Source organism: Ischnura elegans, chromosome 2, assembly GCF_921293095.1.
Source record: "Ischnura elegans chromosome 2, ioIscEleg1.1, whole genome shotgun sequence".
Taxonomy (NCBI): domain Eukaryota; kingdom Metazoa; phylum Arthropoda; class Insecta; order Odonata; family Coenagrionidae; genus Ischnura; species Ischnura elegans.
In genome coordinates this window covers 124,614,163-124,635,273 of record NC_060247.1, presented here as the reverse complement: position 1 = coordinate 124,635,273, position 21,111 = coordinate 124,614,163, and the positions used below count along the sequence as shown (strand labels likewise).

At 36.8% G+C, this 21,111-nt stretch overlaps 2 protein-coding genes across 7 annotated transcripts in view; both read left to right on the top strand.

Moving 5' to 3' along the window:
- Positions 1 to 2,375, top strand: part of LOC124154599 (serrate RNA effector molecule homolog) — a 44,956-nt gene extending 42,581 nt beyond the window's left edge. For 3 of the 5 annotated variants that reach the window (XM_046528435.1, XM_046528437.1, XM_046528436.1), the window contains exon 20: positions 275 to 2,375. In XM_046528435.1, coding sequence (XP_046384391.1) covers positions 275 to 359 — 85 coding nt within the window. In that variant the 3' untranslated portion in view covers positions 360 to 2,375. The remainder of the gene's footprint in view (positions 1 to 274) is intronic. The other 2 variants (XM_046528438.1, XM_046528439.1) reach the window with 1 other exon arrangement.
- A 4,638-nt stretch (positions 2,376 to 7,013) lies between these two features.
- On the top strand, positions 7,014 to 20,542 carry LOC124154598 (1,2-dihydroxy-3-keto-5-methylthiopentene dioxygenase). 2 transcript variants are annotated; one of them, XM_046528434.1, is made up of 4 exons: positions 7,014 to 7,295; positions 11,818 to 11,931; positions 18,638 to 18,739; positions 18,955 to 20,542. In XM_046528434.1, exons 1-4 carry the CDS (start codon positions 7,173 to 7,175, stop codon positions 19,078 to 19,080), a joined length of 465 nt encoding a protein of 154 aa, XP_046384390.1. In that variant the 5' UTR covers positions 7,014 to 7,172; the 3' UTR covers positions 19,081 to 20,542. The 2 variants fall into 2 exon arrangements, with proteins under 2 accessions (XP_046384390.1, XP_046384389.1); XM_046528433.1 differs by having other exon boundaries at positions 18,638 to 18,817.
- Positions 20,543 to 21,111: the final 569 nt, after the last annotated feature.

Sequence of the window (21,111 nt, the reverse complement as noted above, 5' to 3'; positions counted from 1 at the left end):
CTGAAGGTATCACCTAATGCTGAACACATTTTTTGGGATTCAATATGCCCGAAAGGAAAAAATGTATGCTTAAATAATTATGAATATCATGCTAGAGATCGTCACCATTAACAATTGCTTCCCATACGTTAGTTAACGTAACATATATGACTTAATTTTAGAAAATTACATTTTTTTGGAATTAAGCAATTGCTCATCAGGTCCTTTGGCTCATATTCCTGAAGGTTTCTAGAAGCAAGCTCTTGCTAACTTAGTACCTAATTTTCCTTCTCAGGGTGGTTTCCCAAACTGATTATTCCAATCGTCCACTTATCGCCTACAACGACCTGGACATGCCTGATGACAAGGAGTTCTTCTGATAATGCATTAATTAGATATCATGAGTTGTTTTTAGGCATATAGTGTGCAAGGCTGGAATTAAGCCACTCCACTTTTTTATATTTGATCTTTACTGGAATCAAATCAGGGAATAGTTTTTAAATGGACTAAATTCACTTTGATTATCCAGTTGGTTCCCTGAGCTACGATGGGTAGCTTTCAGTATTACCTTTGTGTTAAAGTTCATAGTTGATCTTATAGAACTGAACATGAAAAAATGTCCTTATGAGTGAAGAAGTGAATTAAGTGGAGTTTGGTCTACTTAATATTCATAAAATGACTGAAGTCTTTAATACATTTTTTGTTTACTTCTCCCTAATATATTCAACATCATTAAATATCACATTACTTAATGAACTCTCGATTGAGGTGGAATATAATGGTTATTCCATTAATGTGAAGAAATCCAGTTGAATGTAGTATTTGTGGTGTAATCAACTAAAATTAGTGTGGTACTTATCATTATGGATTTGACCCTCCATGCTATCAGGTTCTGAGGAATACTTTTTTTTAATGCTTCCATCATATCATTTGAAGTAAAAGTTAAATGAAATTTTTGTGTAGTTAATGGACAATCATTTGAATTTCAATGGAATTGACTAAACCTGTAGGACTGACTCATATTTGAAATGAATTTATTTCAATAGCAATTTGTTTTTATCACTATAATATTAAGGTAACCCCTTGCAGTTATATCCTTGTGTGTCTAAAAATTGTGATCTGTTTATATTTTTCTAAGTGGGAAACCTTACAGTGTTCGAATATTGGAAAAATTCGTAGAATAATTTTGTACATAAATTTTGAATAAAATTCTGAAGTTTCAATTTGCAGTTACATATTTCTGTTATGGTATCAATTAATGTGATATTCTTCTCCATACCTTTCATTAGATAATATTTTACAGGTTTCCTATTATTTTAAAGTTGTGAAACCTCCCTGTCAGGTAAATATTTTAGCTATGTTGGGATTTTAGGGTTTACGTAAACTTTCTTTAAATGTTTTATTAGGAGTCTATATAAATGAAAAATTTCTAGTAGCATTATTTGATGATTCTTGAGAGCATGTGTTTGGAAAATTGTAAATAATAATTATCAGTTTGTAGCAAGTGGAAATGCTTATCGAAATATGACCCACTTTATATTTCAGAGAGTATTTATTTAGGCTGTTTTAATATATTTTTGATTGTTGGTCTTTAATTTCTTTGAAAAGTCATTTTATTGGCTATTCAAAGGTGAAAGTAAGATGTATCATTAAGTTACTTTTGCTTTTGATTTTTTTATTTGAATGCCCTCTTCCTCATAAATAATGGGTGGAACTTAAATCGATGATCTTCTCTCTTCAGTTGTTTCAGAACTCTTCGGGAGAAGTGATGAGCAATTCATATGTTCTATATTCAGAGAAAAATTTTCTGTGTTGAAAGAAAAATTGTTTCATCTCTAATAATGATGCAATGCTGTTGCTGTTACCTCTGAAGTACAGAATTTAACTGATTTCTCATTAAGTTACTGTATTGTTATCAATCATTCAGAATATTATTGAGTGTCATGAAGTTTATTTCCATGATATATTCTGTTCACTTTAGTAGTACTTTTTGACTGTCAGTTTTATTTTCATAGCTTAAATCGATTGGTTAAATGATGTTATTTCCTCGACCTTCCTCCCTTTCGATTACAGGGGCGACTATAGACCAGTCATACACTACAGGGATTTGGATGCTCCTCGAGAACCCGAAGAGTTCTGAATATAAAAATGGAAAAGATGAAACTATAACATATTATTTAGGGGATCTTGAACAGTATTCTTAATAGTGTCTGAAAGATAACTTGTATGATTTCTCTTTCAATTTCTGTATGTTTCACTTTTTTGTGTTCTTCGACTATCGTTCTGCACATATATTTTTTATAAAGAACTGCATAGCCCATTTCTGTTTTGTGGAAATCACAAAACTTTTGAAATCCGTGTATAATCCAACTGGTTGAATAAAATACTTTTTACTATTGATGCCTTTCTTTCTACAATTGATTTCATTGTTTATTTTATACCTATCCTACTTTGGTGCAGCCAGAGAATTTGGCTGGGGAGGCATAGGACCACCCACCTTCTGGGGGTATCCCTAATTCAGGAGGGAGTGTTTCTCTCTCTGGAAAGTTTTCAAATTTAGGCTTATCAGAACTTATACTAAGCCTAATATCCATGGGAATTTTTCTGTAACACTGAAGTGGTTGCAAGCAGTAAGTGAAGCACATCTGCCACTATTTTGATTTGTCAAATTTTTTTCTGGTGGAGAGGCAAGGCCTCCCCTTGGACCTCCTTGGTTTCACCCATGCTAGCCTATTATTTAGCTCTAAATTTCCCAGGATATTTCATTCCAATATGAAATATCTGAAAATTACCTATTTCTGATGGTGATCGATTATTGTGGAAGGTAATATATTGATTAAAGCATTATGGAGCCTTTGCAATTGATAAACCAAGATTTCAGATTTATGTATGTACTATTACTACGAATGCCCTCAAGCATTAATGACTTTACTGGGAATTATGTTCTAAGAAAAAATTGACTATTTTTGTGACGGATCAAGGCTTTTATAATAGTAAAATACTTATGGGATAATGAGAGGCCAAATAATGCTAAGATATCATTGCATTGATGAAAATAACGTTTTTGTTATCCTTCATTATGTTCGAAAATACAATATGAAGGAATTTTGAATGCAACTACGAGTTGTATGTTTGCTTTCATAATTTTTGAGAGCCTTACAGAGTTAACTGGGTATATGAGATGAGCTTTGTAAGGGACATTGGTATGAATTAGGAGGTGAGTGCTGAAATGCTGGAAATGGGAAAAAAAATGTGGAGGTTAAGAGTTATAAATATGCTTCAGCTATGTATTATTGTCCTGAACTTAACAATTCCAAAATGTCTGGAAATGATCACCAAATTTTGAGCATGGACCACCAGCTAAGTACAAAATATCTGATCAACAGTAGCTTCACTTCACACTTAACATATATAACCTTTAGTTTGTCAACTTTTATTCTCTGAAACTCATCTCGACAATCTTTTGGTGGGTTTTAATTCAAGAAAATAACCTCAAATTTGAAATAAATGCAAATCACGGTGAATTAAACCTTTACCTGCTAACGACAGATGTATATGTCAGTAGGTTCCTTGATTGAGAGGAGGAACGATGCATATATCCATCGTAGATTCTCCTTTGCAAGCGAATGAAGGACAGAAATAGCTGTGGCTTGGTTTTTCCTTCCAATCGCAGTGGTTGTAGGTTTTGGGATCCAAGCAGCAGGGATCAGGCCTTAAACTGGGAGGGTACCTAAGCTATTCTCTGTAATAGCATCCTCTTTGAGTCAAAGGTCTGAGGACATAATTTTTCATCAAGTGATTTAGCAAAATCAATATTTTTTGCCTTTTACAAAAAAAAATGGAATTGAACCCCATGACTTACGTACTTTCCTTAACTTCCTTTAGAAGTGAAATATTCTTGTGTTTTTTTTATCACAAGTCATTATTGACATTTTATTGCTACATTTTTTGTTTTGGTTATGAATGCATAAATTAGAAATTTTGAGGTAACAAAATTGATAAAAGTGTGATTTGACTGTTACGTCTTTTGTTAACGAGTGCCGGAATGGTATTCCGGCACAATGACAACTCTGATTCTGACGTAACGGCTATTCCGAATCATTCATCCATCACCATTCAAGAATTCTGAATAAATACACAGCACGAGACTGTGCAGGGAAAGAGGATAACACCATGCCTATACCACCATCCCATACATTTCGGGGACTATGGAGAGAATTTCTTTCATGCTGAGGAAAGCAGGACTTGTGATGCAACACAGGGTGTTCAAGAAGATGAGAGACCTGTTTCCTTTGGCCAAGCACCCACTCCATTCCTTGAATGAAGACAGCGTTCACAAAATCTGGTGCTCCTGTGGAAAATCCTGCCAGGCAGACAGGGCACCTCGTAACTTCCTAATTAAAAGAACATAAACGGGCTGTATTGCATCGAGACACTGAGCAGTCAGCCGTAGCTGAGCATGCATTCTATGAAGAACATAATATTTTATTATACAAGACGCAGGTATAAGCCCAAAAAAGATTTTATCACCAACAATTAATTTGCGAGGCAATTGAAATTGAGAAATGCCCCCAGATTTTTAACCAAGTGGACAGTGCTAAACTCAGTCAGACATGGAAGAGAATCTTCCGAACGAAGCAAGGGCCTGAATGTTTTCAACTATGATTCACCTGCACACAACACCGCAATCACTTCACTTACCACTCAAGATCAAGGACAGGGATGAGAGATCCTCTGACATCAGGGACACCCCTCTCCAGTGGAGTGAGGAGGGTTGACAAGCATTTATTAATGACATCCACCTTCCAATTTTCATTTATCTCCTGATGATGTGACCTGACATGGCCACGAAAGCTTGCTTGACATAGGGTAATACTCAACTGATCCCGAAAGCCTGCAATTTCAATGACCAAATACAATTTGCCTAAATTTCTTGAGGTGCAGTGGGAGAGGTATTCAAACACAGAACGTCAACATTTACAAACCCATGAACAACTGAGACTGAAGTAAAGAGTAACTTGATATTTTGGGTTTGAATGAGTATAGGTCATTCCATGAATAATGCTGGTATAAATGAAATCCCAGAGAATTCCTTTGCCATTGTAGTATGCTTGTGGTAATGCATACTTTTCAAATTATACAAAGGAGTTGTGACTAATCAAAATAATGCATTCAAAGGAAATTTGGTTTGCCTAGGACAAACATGAAACGGGAATGTACACATCCCAACTTTGATGTGTCAATTAAGTTAGCTAACATTGACAGTAGTTTATTTTTGTTTAAAATTTGGAAATGTTCAGTTAGGCACAAACAATTAATTTCTAAGTCTTGAATTTATGATAAAACAATAAATGTATATTTAGTAAAACTATAAGTATGTTAACAATTTCTTGACAACTTTTATCAAAAGTTTAACATAGCCCCATGCCTTATGAATTATTAATTGGTCGCCAAAGCCACCACATCATATTCTACTAGGCGTATCATTAAAGCATTTATATGAAGGTATAGCATAGGTACACTGTCTTTTTGAATCCCTGTTAGCATACACATTACTTCTGCAACATATTGGAGAGAAAATCGAAGCATAATAGCTAGAGAGACTTGGCATCGCTGTTGTAACTTTCTCCTTACTCCTCTCTGCTTTCGCATAGGCTGCTATTAACTTCTGCTAAGATCTACAGAAGGAATGAGTACTTTTCATGCAGCGATGAGGGTGGCACTGATAGCATCTTATAATAGAGGTGTCACAGTTTTGACTTCGATAATGTGAGGCCTCAGGTAAATTATGCTTCATCCAGGAAGGTTCTTCAGTTAGGTATATATGACCCCTTCATGCTCTCATTTTCCCTTTAAATTATCACATTTTGGCTACTCCTATTTCCCTACCCCCTGCTCCTCTTCAGGAGTTCCAGCTTTTACCCCCTTGTGAATGAAAATTATTTTGATGCATAATGCGACCACTGTTTTCTTGTACCCTAACGTCCCAGATTAGTAACTTCAGTTTCAGACCTGGCATGATGAATTTCAAATGATTAAATTGGGCCAAAAATTTTTGATGAGTCAACTGGTTGACTCATCAAATATTTTTCTAGCGAGCTGATTTTTGTCAGGGGCCCCTGACAAAAATCAGGCAGCTAGAAAATATGGTCATGTTAACAAGAGAATTTAAAATGGAAATCCTGATGAAAACTTCATGAAGGTGTCCATGATATATGGTTTTGTTTAACATTCAAAAACACCGTTGCAATGCTTACATTGAAAACTGCTCGGACTGTCAAGAGAAATTTGTGTTTAGGTTTAAATAACCCTCATTGAAATCCTGTCTGAAGTAACTGTTGAATAACCCACACCGATCCTGATGAAAACCTCATCAGAACCATGGCAGTGATAGCATTTTTAGGTTGCAAATGGAGAATTCAAGTGGGACTAGTAATCTCTCTGACTCCAAACAATGTTCAAATTCTCTAAGAAATCTCTGAAAATTCCCTAAAAACCTCTGCGTGTTGCAGGATGTTCTTAACGTAAGCTTTCATTGAGATAAAAAACCTTCCAACTCCGAAAAGAAACTTTAACGAACCTCTTCGAGTCCACTTATTTTGTCAGGGATGAGTATGAGGTAATGTGTGCTGTATCTATATTCTCTGTGTTACACATTAATTTCGTAAAAATATAAACTCAATAGTTTTACAACTGTAACGAAAGGATTAAATTAAAGGGACAGATATCGAAATGTTTTATTACGATGGGTTAATTTCAATTTTTTTTAGCGTTCCAGCTGCCTGTAACCCATTTTTGGCGATTAGTATGTCGGTATGGCTTATAAACATCTTGACCTTATCGAATATATATTCCAACTTTTATTTGTTTACGTTTGTTAGCAGCTTTGATACATGTTTCAATTTTAGCGGGCAAGAATTTATTGTGTTGGCTAACTGCAAAAACTGAAACATCTCAGGTTGCATACTATGAAACAGTTGAGTTGCATAATAATAATGATAATAATAATAACAAGGTCACGTGTTCATGGTCACGTGCAAGTCACGTGTACCGCGCTAATAATTTTCAATATGTGTAATGTGTGATATTTAGCGACTGATGTAGACGCTGTTCCGTTGCTGATTGTCGTATAATAAGTTTTTAGTGCTCATCAGTGAGGATTTTATTCCATAGACCCGTAAAATACGCACGAAATGGTTTCTGCTTGGTTAATGGACAATGATTCGGGTGATCAGCGTCTGGAGCATCACAGAAGTCCTCCCGTTTTTGTCTCCCTCGATGACTTATCGAAGACTGCGGGAGTTGAATACTTTAAGGTACTTACCTTACATTTACCTCTATATCCAGTGGCTTAGTATTGTTAAGAGATGTTTCCCTGCACTCAAGGAAATAGTAATTCGATAGCAGAAATAAATTCTCACACTTTCAACTCTAGTCTTGAGGGCGATTAAAAAGTTAAGAAGATTAGCAAATCACAATGGAATTAAATTGTTACCATATTCATGCTACTGCTTGTGAAAAAGCGTATTTTCTTTTCCGAGGCATTGGGTGCATTTCTACTTAGTTATATGCCTTAATTTCGTGTGTGCACCCAGTGTGCCTGGCATTTCGTTAAGCGCAAGTTCGCGAAGGGATGCGACTACTCTTAAGTCTCATGTCGTATTGTCACTTGATTTGCCCATTTAATGGTATCGCAGCCGATGATCCCGAACAGGCATTTGCTTTGGCTCCCTTTCTTACCCAGCATGGGAAACGTAAACGTTGTGGCTATGCCTATTCAAAATCGTGAATTAGACAAGACCATCATGGTATGTCAAATCAACACACCCAATTACCTCACCTCACCATATTAGATTTTGCCAAAATTTAGTGCTGATAGTGATAATGGGTGGTGAGACCAATAAAATGCCGAATTTCAATTTTTATTCATACCGTTCCGGAAATATGAATAGTAAATTGTATAACACTGAAAAGCGAGCGGAGAGCTGTCTTAATTGTGCTATGTTGCTAAAAAGGGTATCATTTTGCATCTTATTGTGTGTTCTTTCCATTGATATGTACCACAGCATAGGTTCTTGAAACATCTTTTTGGAAAATACAAATCAAAACTTTAATTTCATATTTTTACAAAAGTACATTGTTTTAAAACAACACAAGTTTTAAAATTTCCACAAATCACAAAGCAAAATATAAATATGTGATGAAGATGGCTTTATTCTATTATATTGGTGAAGGCCAAGTATTGAACATGAAAATTGTATGTGAAAATTAGTTTTGTTGTTATATTCGGTAAAGTACTGATGAAATAATCCAGGTCCAAACAGATTAATCATAGTAGAATATTATGGAATGATTTAGATTCTCTCTTCAAATATAAAGGTTTTGATCAAAATGTGAAAATGTGTATAGGTTTTTATGCTTTAAAAAGAATCTTTTATTTGGAATGCCACCTTTCGTTGCATTATAAAGTCTGCATGGAATTCCCTTTAACCAATCCATAAGGATTCATCTTTCTTTGTCATAGACACAAGTCCTGAGCCTGCCAACAGCACAACAATTACATATTTGATAAGTGCATAGTGGCATAAATTACCATGTGGTCTCGATGGACAAGCCAGACATTTTCTCTGGTTTCCTTCACCCATTTTAAATCCCCTAAATTTGTCCTAATTGCCCTGACCTACTTATCACAGCCCTGTTTATTTTTAGGCTTGAGGTATGATGATGGATGCCGGCCACAGAAGACATTCCCTTTATTAATGGGATTATGCATACATACTTTTTTTTTAAGTTGAAATTATGGTAGCCAAGCATATCTTCAGAATGTCCAATGGCCATTGGTGTAAGCCCAAGTTATTAAGGAACAATCTCCTTTTTCTACAACTACTACTGTGGTAAAATGAACATTTTAATTGATTTGGCTCTGCACAAGTTGATACATGTGATTGGCCGGACAGCGGACCTCAACAAAAGAAATGAAAATAGGGAAAAATAGTGCTTGTGGTGTGACTTGTATGACCACAATGGCTTCATTGTTTGTTTGAAATTAGAGTGCTAGGAAATGTAAAATTAGAAAAAATTATTTTTTTTATTGTGAGTAACCTGGGTTAATGTGGCTAATTCACAGCATTAAGCATTTACAGCACTCCCTACTCTGCTTTATACTGTGGAAGATGCCAATACTGTATACTATGAGGCATGTTTTTTAAGTAAGGGTTTGTTGTGCTGTACACTGTAATAGTTCGCAAGCCTGCTGTTACGAGCATGTGTGCCACATCCCGGCATTCCTTGCAAACAACCACATTTCAGTTGCAGTTGTGTGTCTAACCTGTGGAATATCCTGTGGATCTTTAAAATGTTAAAGATTATCGAATTGCCCACAGCGTGTGAGATTCGGTCATTGATACGAACATGTCATCTGCAGACATTCGCTGTCAGCTTTGTGAACTATATGGTGCTAATACAATGAGCAAAGGTAAAGTCCGGAGATTGGTCCAAAAATTCAAAGATGGCTGCAAAAATGTTCATGTGATGAAGATCACTCAGGCTGCCCATCTGTGATCACAGAAGATTTGGTGACTGCAGTTGACGCGAAAATTCATGAGGACAGATGACTCACAATTACCACTCTCCTTATTGTATATCCTCATGTTTCCAGGTGAGTACTGTAAAGAATTGTGTCATAGAACCTAAATTTCAAAAAATTGTACTCAAGATGTGTATCCAAACACCTCACTAAGGATCACAGACAAAAGAGATTGGACAGTTCTATGACTTTCTTGACCTGCTATGATGAAGGAGGAGATGACATGTTAATTGGAATTTCACAGGGGATACATGGGTATCCCATATCACTCCTGAATACAAGCAACAGTTCATGGAATGGTGGAACACAACGTCTCCTGTCAAAGTTGAAGCCAAACAAACACAATCGGGATGGAAAATCATGGCAACTGTGCTCTGGGACACACGTGGTGTTTTGCTTTTGGCCTTAATGACACGTGGCATGACTATTAACTCAGAAGCCTTCTGTGCAACCATGGCCAAGCTCCGACGCACCATTCAAAACAAAAGACGTGCCATGCTAAGGGAATTTTTCTCCTCCACGACAATGGAAGGCCTCACACTGCTGCACGGACCTATGAAATGATCGACTCTTTTGGCTGGGAAGTTTTGGATCACCCTCTGTTCAGCCTCGATTTTGCTCTGAGTGATTTCTACCTTTTTCGGTTCTTGAAAAATCATCTTGGTGAGAAGCGCTACAAGGAAGACGAGAATGTGAAAATGGCCGTTAACTCCTGGCTGTCAGAGTAGGCAGTAAACTTCTTTGAAGAGGGGTTTTAAACTTAGCTTTAAGGTGCTAGGCAAGGAAAATGAAGAAAAGGAAGAAAATTCTGAAAATGTCTTTAGAAAAAAGAATTTGGTTTATTTTTATAGAAAACTGGCCCTTACTTAAAAAACAGCCCTTGTGTATAACTCTGATATCTCAATAGACTAAAGAAGGACCAGGATCCCTGTAACCCTCTCCACCCCTCTGTTTCTACCTCAACAACAGTCTTTCATGTTCATAAAAATGCTAAAATCTTATTAAAATCTATCTCAATAAATGTTTCTCCTCAACTCTCTCCTTATCATGTTCTCAAATTCATCAGTTAGATATTTGTAATTAAATTTGAATGCACAAACTAATTGGATTGACATTGTTATGGTAAATGATATGATTTTTTAGTGTTTCCTGCATTTAGCATTCTTGTCTTGAATAAACTTGCTGAAGACGACATCGGTAAACCAAGAAAAGGGGTTTTGAATGCAATGTGCACTGCTGAAGTTTTCTGTCGAAAATTTTCCTTCAACTGCTTCATCTACTGAGTATCTTATATATATTCTGATTTTTTTAAAGTCTCATCCTCTGCTTTTCTAGCTATAGCCATCTGCTATTGAACAAAGTTAGGAGGCTACTGCCACCTTTCAAGATTTTTAATTAAATAGCGAAACACCACTGAAATGCAATACTTTAGGGATAATCAACTGACATCCTTCGTCCGATTCAAGAATTTCTAGAAACTCACAGATGCTTAGTTTTTTTAGTGATAGTGTCCCATAGCCTCCCATGAATTGCCTTGAAAATGAATTTTTAACAATTTCAATTTTCTGCTTCTTTATAAAACTAAAACCTGTTTTTGTGTCTAATGCAGAAAAATATATATCATATAGTTGGCTACCTCTTTTCTGACAAAGATGTATATGCATTTTTAAATAACTTATACTATTAATTTGGCTCATGTATATTAGCTACAAACATCACCTTAAATTTGTATAATTATTATGATGAGTATTTATAAAAGAGAATTCATAAAGGCAGAAGTTTGTAGCTCTGTGAGTATGTGCAAAAAGCAAACAACTATTTTCAAACACCTTGCTCTCAATTATTTATTATTAATTACCTCTCCCTGATTTATGCCTGTTAAAAAGTGAGTGTGTTAGAGCTATGAATAAAAATGAATCAATACATTCATTGGTAATCATTGTTTCCCTTGACAAAAATTTCCTGTTATACATAATTAGGACATGTTAAGGAGAGATGGGATGTGAGATGCATAAACATTTAGAAATTATTATGCAACTATGAAACCATTTGATGGTAATTTTTAACTATTACACGATACCTATTTTTAGCTAGGACATTTAAAATTAAGGATGGGGTGTTCATGTGTAATGCTTTCTTTCTCCCAGTGAAATACACGTACATGTAATGAAACCTAATAAATGCTTAAATTTTTTTCCTGCATTTGGAAATTTTCCAGGAAAGGTGCTACTAATGTCCTCCTCTTCTTTCAGGTGAATTTAGAGTCACTGGATACTGAATTGGAGGATATTAAGAGAAAAAGAGGCTATTCATACGAGGATGAAATAAATATTTCCCGTGATCACTTGCCAAACTATGAAGAAAAGGTACAGTAAATTGTTAAGCTCAATGCTTCAACTTGTATTTTTGTATGAATGGAATCATTCATGTTACACCAATCTTGGTATTTGTATTCTTTCCAATTTAATTTCTTGCGTGTCTGTTAGCTTTAAATTGTTGCTTCTGTAAGTGCTTCTGTCAAGGGTCAATGAAGGGGATGGTGAATCTGATTTAAAGCAATTACTACCAACCATGTCCAGTCCGTACTTATTCTTTCTTTCCTTGGACTGCCTCATTGGTGTGTCCCATATTCCATAGTTTGAGAGATGAGTACATATAGGCATAAATTATAAGGGTAGAAGGGGTAGGCGTTGGAATCACATATGGCGGGAAATGCAAGGGCTGCTGCTTCCTTGATTGCAAGAGGTATGCTGACCACTTCGGGAGGGAGGCAGGGAGTGGGACAGTTTCTTCCTCTGCATGGTTCAGGGAAAGGGGGGTGGACTCCTTGCCGTTGGACGCTGTAATGGTTCCCGCCTCTTTGATGCTGTAGTGAGCTTGGTTCTCCATGTAGACATATTAACCCAATGATTGATTAGTGTCAAGCACTACTTCACCTCTTTTTACTTTGCATTCCGTGTGGAGTGAGTGGAGGGTAACCATGGGATTGGCGAGAATTGGATTTTTCCTTGGCCTATCTTTAGATTGGTCACTTCCTCTTTATAACTGTAGGGGAAGGAAAGGGCCTAAATAGGGTCTCACTCATTTTTTATGCAGAAATAACTCGTGATATGCAAGCTGTGACACCAAGTTACAAGCTGATAGCACCCTTGAATATGGTCTTATGGTCCTGGCTGGTGAAACGACTTCGCTTGCCCCACCTTCAAACATGGTTCACTCAGGTGCACGTAATCTCTTACCTTATACAGTCAATGACATGCATTGACTTTTGACCCCTTTGCTTGCTTCTTTTGTGCTCACTAATAATTTTTACCGTATACCCTCCACATTTTCTCGAAATGCTCACCAAATTGAAACCCCTCTGGATTATCTCGTTGAGTATCATATCATCACAGGCTATTCTCAAATGACGAAAGCATTTGAAATCTGCAAACAATCCAAGGAAGAGAATATGCTGTGCTGTAGTGTGGATTAATGTTATAGGCAGTGACAGCATAGCTGAACCATTCATTCTGGTCATTGTTTTTTCAGATAGTGTAGTGGCTTAATATTAAAAATTTGTCCCTTGGCAGGTTAGAAGAGTTTGTGGCATACCACTGTTAAAGATCCATTTTTTTACATAGCCAATGGAAAAAGTCTCTGTGGCCTGATCGAGTAAAGTCACCATGACTATGGAAGAGGAATAATGATCAATATTCATCTAAGTATATAATTTTTTCCCTTCTGTTCTCAGCCAGGGCCATGTAATGTCCAAAGCTAATATTTCGAAGGGACATGTGCCTTTGGGAACTTAATGCAAAGTGCCCCGGCCTTTCCATTTGAATTCTGCTGGTGGCACGAAATGCAGTGCTTAGCATATTCCATTCCTGTTACCATTTCTGTTGTGGCCCACCAGTATTTTTATGCTAGTTGTTTCTCAATTGTCTGTTCGCCCAGATGTCTTGAAAAAACATGATTGTGGCATTGTAATAGCCATTCCTGCTGATTGTCAAGTGAAACCACTATTTTGTTCCACAATTAATTCTCTGGAATGGAACACCATCGTGTGCTAATTACATAATTTTTCTTCTGTCCATGTTCCACACTCACTGTTTCATTTATGTACCTTTGCAAAAGAAATTACTCCCCCCACTGTATATCCACCTATCTTACAACTTAACACTCCAAGGGCTGGACTCATCATTTTGATGGGTAACCTCTTCTTACTTAATCAGATTGCTTACCATTTTTTTCTGTCATCTTAATTTTTTTCTGACTTTTATTTGTGGTATGCATTTTGTTAAAATACAATTTATTTTTTTCATGTAGAAATGAAGTAATATCACCTATCTACCTTAAAAGACCAACACCTGCCATGACGGGGTTGGCGTTTCTATTTATTTGTAAGGGGTACCTCGTGTTGTATTCAGAAAATCACTACTCTATGTTACGTTGGACCATTTTGATGTTTTATTTAGCACATGTATGTATGCATTTCACGCATGGAAATAAGCAGCATATCTGCCATACCGAGTGCTGTGTGGTAGATCAGCGCAGTGGAAGCAGGAGTGACATGACTGCTGTTCATTTAAATTTTTTAATGTTAAGTGACTTATAAAAAGTTACACAGATATATTGATAATTAAAGAAAAAGGTTATATTTAATGAAGTTATCAATTAATTTTACCATAATGAAGAAATATTTCTAATCAGTACTTGTCAAAATGACAGGTAATGGTCCAAACAAAACTGATCCTTCTAGATGTTAAAGTCTCCACCGTTAAATGAACTTCTTGAACGCCTCTTCATATTCGTATTCTACCAGCTTGGGCATTCAGTGCATGAGTCAGCTACTTAAGTCCTTTGACCCAAATAGCCACTTAAGAGCTACGTGATATGTTTCTATCTTGAATTTCCACCCAAAGGTTTAAGGATGAATCTTTTTATTTGCAAACATAATCTCTGTAAGCTGTTTCTCTGCGAAGGTGTGATGTGATAATAACGTGTCATTATCTCATCAGCCTCTCTGGATGCATACACCTCTGGATGTTCTTTGCCTCCAGCCATCTGCAATAGGAAGGTACATATGTACTGCAAAATGGTTGGAATATGTAGTGATAGAAAAAGGAACTTCGAAATAGGATTAAATGAGTATGAGGCTGCTTGTCAATCCAACTTGAAATTGTATAACTGCTGTGTTACACTCATGGGTCCATAGAAAGTATGACCCCTTGTCTAGAGGCTTGAGAGGAGATGGGTGAGAATAGCACAGCCAGGTATGGAGCTCCCATAATAATTCAATAAATCAAGAAAGCTTTGAGTTTCTTACATCGATTTAGGAGTCGGAAATTCCTTTACCATGCCCTACAGGCCCTGGCCCTGGTATCTTACCGACTCTCTCATGTGCAAGACCTTAGGTACTGATGGAAATATTGTTCTCAAGGTGGAGTGGTGTTGAGGAAACACCAGGTTGCATAGTTAATTATTGCCTAAAATGCTGAAGGGGGAATTAGTGGTATCAGAGGAAATACTACTGTGACAGCAATGATAAAATTGTACAAATTTCACTATGAAAGATGTTCATATTTGAGACCTGAGTTTCAGCAGCATGTTCTTGTGCGGATACAGATTTTGATCTCAATACCTAAGTACAGTGCAACCTCGATATAACGACACCCCACGGTGTACTAATAAACACTCGCTATAGCGAATTGTCGCTTTACCGGAGGTGGAGCAAATAATAGCCAGTATACCTGTTGCGAACAGATATACAGGAACGGAAGTGGTGCGGCGACAGATAAACATCTATCCGATAAACGTAAGCATAAATCCAGACGAAAGGCGATGTTTTTTTGCATCACTAAATTTCCTTAATTAAACAATGACTAACTATTCAAACAATTTATAAGCGCCGCATTGAATAAAAATCATGGAAAGCATTGTTTCGTCAATCATTATGCCAATGCACAACCGACGAAGCCATTTTTCTATGCACTTAATTAGTTCATTTACGTGATCATTCCATTATTTTGGTATTTTCCACTGAAAATTCGAAAATAAATTGATAAAACAGTATCGCGGTTATTTAATGCCTCAAATGTTTCCATTGGTGTATGTTTATTGTTTCTGTACGTTATGCGGCAGTGAAGTGAAATAACGCATTGCATTTGTTTCTACAGGCGAAAACGGTGGAAGGTCGTATAACGTTCCCGCCTTGGAAGACTTTTTCTATCAAATAATGTAATACCTACATAATCTACGGTAAAAAGTTTGCTAACCTTGAAAAATGATGTGATTAAAATTGCCGTTGTTGAAAAAAAGTTTCTTTTTGAGTGTTACGCTCGCGACGTATTTGAAGTAATACACCGAGTTTACCACGGCACTGCAAACGAGAGTTAGTTGTTCTGCGAGTTCTTCCAGCGGCCACCAGGGGATGCTCGGCTACCCACGTGACAAAAGAGAGCGCCAGTACGACTCCGACCACTGACGCGAATAGTTCACCCTTGTAAATCCGCAACGGAGAATAAATACATTCATCCGGGCAATTCACGCTGAGTATCATTGCTTCGTACATCCTACATCATCGCTAAGGCGCACTACCTACCTTTAGGGGCATCATTGCAAGAAATACCTCATACTGCAAGGGTTTTGTCGAGGAGTTGTATGTAAAAAAGTTCCGTTTCGTCTATGTTATATGACGCGGGGAATACTTCCAAAGATACTTGCGATCGGAGTCCTTTCTTCCACGACTTCGGGTTTACACCGCAGGCATCACCAGCAATTATGAGGGGAGATAACGCTTTGGTGCTTCGCATTAGTATAATCAACCTTCCGCACTCTTGAAATTCTCGATTCGCAATCTATCCCTGAAATAATCCGCTTTAGGCTTAGGCGTAGCCCCTTTCTCAGAAGTTCCCGCAGATTTGAGTGGGCAAAACTATCCGAACAAAGCTCCTTATAACTCTTCATCGTCTGCATTCCTTGGGCGCTTTTGTTTTTTTAATTTTGCAGAGCAAATAGGAAGAAAAATTAATTTCGACACTCTCATATTACTCCTTTATTTTTATTTTCTCACTTAGACGTGTTTGGTGTTTTTTTGGCCATGGTGACTGCCATCAAATGCTTTCTATTCACGCAACTCACGGACGTGCGGGTATGCTGCCGACTGCTTTCTGCCGTACGAGGAACAAAAGAAGATGAAGCATTCGCGAATGCTAATGCCACAATATTTTCACCAAAATTAACTACTTATTTATCGAACGACAGTTTACCACATAAATTTGAGTCTGAGCACTCCATTAACTTCATATCTAACAGATCGCTAGAAAATACAGAGATTAAGGAGTCTTGATGAAAGTCTTCCGGCGGTGAAACCCTCGCTATGGCGAGAGGCAGCACCAAAAGGGTGTCGTAAAAACGAATTTTTTAACACGCTTATTATAGGGTCAATTGACGGTGCATCGGCTATCTCTCGTTATAGCGAGGGTGTCGCTATAGCCCGTACTCGCTTTAACGAGGTTCCACTGTATATAGTTCAACAAGAAGGGGTGAGGGTGCAGATGGATTAGTAGGGGTGGGAAGGAAAGATTTTTTTTGCTCGCTAGTGATGGGAGGTGGGTGAAGATGGGGAAAGAAGAAGATGGATTGGGATCATAGCTGCATGGGCAGAAGGTGCTCTACCCCTTGGCTTCCCTGAGGAGCAGGCGAAGCCCACTTGGATTTTCAGGCAGCGGTGATGAGAACTACAGGTTTAATCGCAACCGGATTATGCATGAAACTCATCTGCATTCCTCACTGCCCCTCCTCCCATCCCTCTCTCTCCACCAAGTTGATGAACCCTGATGCTCTAGCAGATTCAGCCAGCTTAGGATTAATAGCATTAATTTTTAGGACACCAAAGTTTAACTGGGGAGTAACTGTTGTTGCTTTTAGGCTTCTGTGTACTACACATTGATGACTCTCCATCATTTGGTGCTTCCACTATATATTGAGTTTCGTATCTACAAAGCCCTACATAGTGGAAACCTGAAAAGGTGGAGAATCAAAAACGTTTTTTGTCATTCTGAAAATAATTTCAACAGAGTGAATATTAGTTCCAGGGAGAAGAAAAAGTGTTAATAAAAAGCTGTGGATAACTAATTAAGTCCTAGACCTTATTGAAGAATGGAGAAAGTTTAAGAAATACGAATACATATGTGCTGAGGAAGGACAGGCTTGGCACAAGAGAAAAAGGAACGAGATTTGCCGCAAAGTGAGGAAAGCTAGAGAAGTGTGGATCCTCGTACAGGGGAAAGTGGAAGCAGCCTATAGAAAACTGAGGAACCATTTCAAGGAACGAAGCACAAGATGTAATGTCATAAGGGATAAGAATTGAAATATTCTAATGGAAAATGAAGACAAAGCCGAGAGATGGAGGGAATACCTGGAGGAATTATACTACAGAAGCGAACTTAGCTGAAAAAGTATCGAAGAGGGAGGTGAAGTAGAATTCATCAGATGCTACGTAGGGAGTATGTTTCCCTATGGTAGCGAGGCTTGGACATTCACTGCTGCAGAGTAGTCAAGAGGAGAAGCATTCAAAATGTGGTGCCTCTTAAGACAGAAGAAGACAAAGTGGATCAACTGTGTAAGTAACAAGGAAGTGTTAAGAAGAATGGGAGAAAGAATAGTCTATTAAAAACCTAAGCAGAAGATGGGACTACTTAGTTGGCCACATTATGAGGCATGATGGCCTGATGAAGACAAGCGTAGGACAGGTGGTAGGGAAGAAGGGCAAGGGACGTCCCCAAATGAGTTACATAGGACAGATTTCAAGGGATGAAAAAGAGAAAAAATATGCTGGTGTGAAAAGACTAGTGGATAGGATAGAGGAATGGAGAGCTGAGTGAAACCAATCCTAGGATTGTTGACTGATGATGATGAATATTAGTATAAGATATTAATGATATTTTTTTTTATTGTAACGTAGAGTTTATGTCTACTATTTTTGCTATATTTTGTTCATAAAGATACTCATAAATAGTAAAAATGATTAGTATTCAATGGACCGGTGTGTTTTTATGAATTATCACCTTTTTATCTCCTTCTTTCCAGTTGAAAATTTTTTTTCAAGAGCATCTGCATACTGATGAAGAAATAAGATTGGTTTTGGAAGGATCTGGGTACTTTGATGTCAGAGATCATGAAGAAAACTGGGTGCGAATTTTGGTCACACCAGGTGATCTTCTTATCCTTCCAGCTGGCATATACCACAGATTCACTCTTGACACAAATGTGAGTTGATTTCCAATATAATTTCATGATTTATCCATATTCAACATATATTAGAGTTGAATAATGTATTACAGATTTTTTTATGAAGTTGCTTGTGGTGTGACCAATTTCGGTTGTTATTAATTGCTTTTTTGCAGAATTTTATCCGTGCCAAGAGATATTTTGTTGGTGAGCCAGTTTGGACACCCCATAACAGACCGTGTGATGAAATGGAATGTCGCAAGAATTATCTTGAATCGATGAAGAAAAAAATGGAAGAATGATTGTTTAGCCAACACACTTGCTATGAACAATGGCAGTGTCTTTGAAGAGGACCCTTCAACCTGTTGATGTCCTTCTCTTTTTAAGCCGTCATAATTTATGTTGGCTGCAGGACTGCTCTTGGTAACTCGTGTTTATTTTTCATCAGATTTTTATTAATCCTATGATTATGTCATTTATTTAAGGATATATATTCCTGGTAAAATATTTGGAATTATTTGAACTCAAGATTACTTAAAATATTGAATTTTCATTGTGGTTTTCCTCAGTTGGAGCATACCTAGTCCTCATTGGTATGTGCTCTATAGATTTGATTGCTGGTTATAGAATAGTCCTGTACCACAAAGCAGAATGTATTTTATATTACTGCTTTGGTTGATGATGTTGCAAAATATTTTCCATGAGAACGGGCTGCAATAATAGTATGATATCTTTCTGCAACCACATTTTTTTCTGTATCTATGTCACACTATTTCTGGAAGATCTGCTTTGGGGATCTTGTCTATGTTTTTAGCAAAAAGTTGTCTAATTAGTCTATGAATACTGGTCTACATGAGAGTACTGTGTCCTTCAGTTATATGACCATAGTTTTGAAAAATATTTGATTTTTAATTGATTTTTTTGTAATGTCACAAATCGGTATTCAGTAGAGGTGTGATTACCTAGTTTGCAAACTTCACGTGGAGATAATTTTTACAGCTAATGGCTGCTCAAAGGCTTTGATGGCCTGAACAGTGCAAATTGGCCACTAACGACTAAAAATTGAGTTCCAATCAAGAGATGGAACTATATCAAATAATGAGCATGCATTCATTCTCGGCTGAGTAAATTTTGGGAGATGGATGATAAATTTTAGCAGAAATTGTTTTGGTGAGTGGACCAGTTGCTTGTGCTGGTGGCGCTTGGATCTAGCTCTAGCGGCTGTTGCCTTGGTCATGTATACTTTCTTCAGATGAATAGTGTTGTACCACATAGCTCATAAATGCTCTATTTGTTCTCTTCACAACAAGTAGTCAACTTTGGATCAGTTTTAAAGGAAGTGAAAGTTGGAAGAAAAATGGAAATATCCTGGGTTTCTGAACCCTCATATTTTTTAAATTACTAGGGCTCAAAGTGTCCATATATATTTTCTCGCATAGTATTCGTGTGTGAGAATGTGTTATTACAACCTCTTGGGGACATGACCTTTTTTGTTATTTGAATGAGTCGTTTTGAATGTACTAAATGGTTTTTTATTGTTTTGTTTGACTGAAATTTTTTTTTATGAGATTTGATTTTGTATTACTGAATGTTGTCTTATATAATTGCAAAATGTTTTTTTTTGTGGTTATGTAGCCATTAAAATAATCTTTAAACCTGAGGAGTTGGTTATAATCATTGGGAGTCTATGGTTATGCCAGGGGAGTATTGCTGTTTAGGCTTTCTGTAGTGTATATGGTGCAATAAATATAGATGTATGTAAGACTCGATGTTCTCATGGTGTATGATTTGGAGTAAGTCTTCTCTGGAGTTCCACATGGTAAGTTGATCAGGAAGGGAAATGTCAGTAATGTGTGATCAACATTACCTGGTGGAATTCCTGGGGTGAATGCACGCAAATGTTAGCCTAAAACAGCAATAGCTTCATAAATTTATAAAGCTGACTTCACAGATAAAACTCAGCACTTCCTATCATGTGAGCTCATAGTTTTTTGTGATTTAAATGAATTTTAATTGATATATTTATATTTTGGTGGTGTAGCAGTTACTTGTTGTTAATTAGGAGCACATTATGATGACCGTTACGTGCCTTTGTGAGCTGTGAATAACTGTTATTTCAGGCAGCTTCTATCTATGTAGTCAGCCTTTAGAGAATTTTGGATATCAATTTTCAAAAATAACTTTTATGTCTACATTTTTTCTTGAAAATGTATGCCTTTGATAAAAATTTTCTTGACCTACATGTTGTATAATAATAATAATAATTAATAATAATTTTATTTGTCCAAAAGATCATATATTACAGTGAGCCACAGAATATAGATATAGGACAC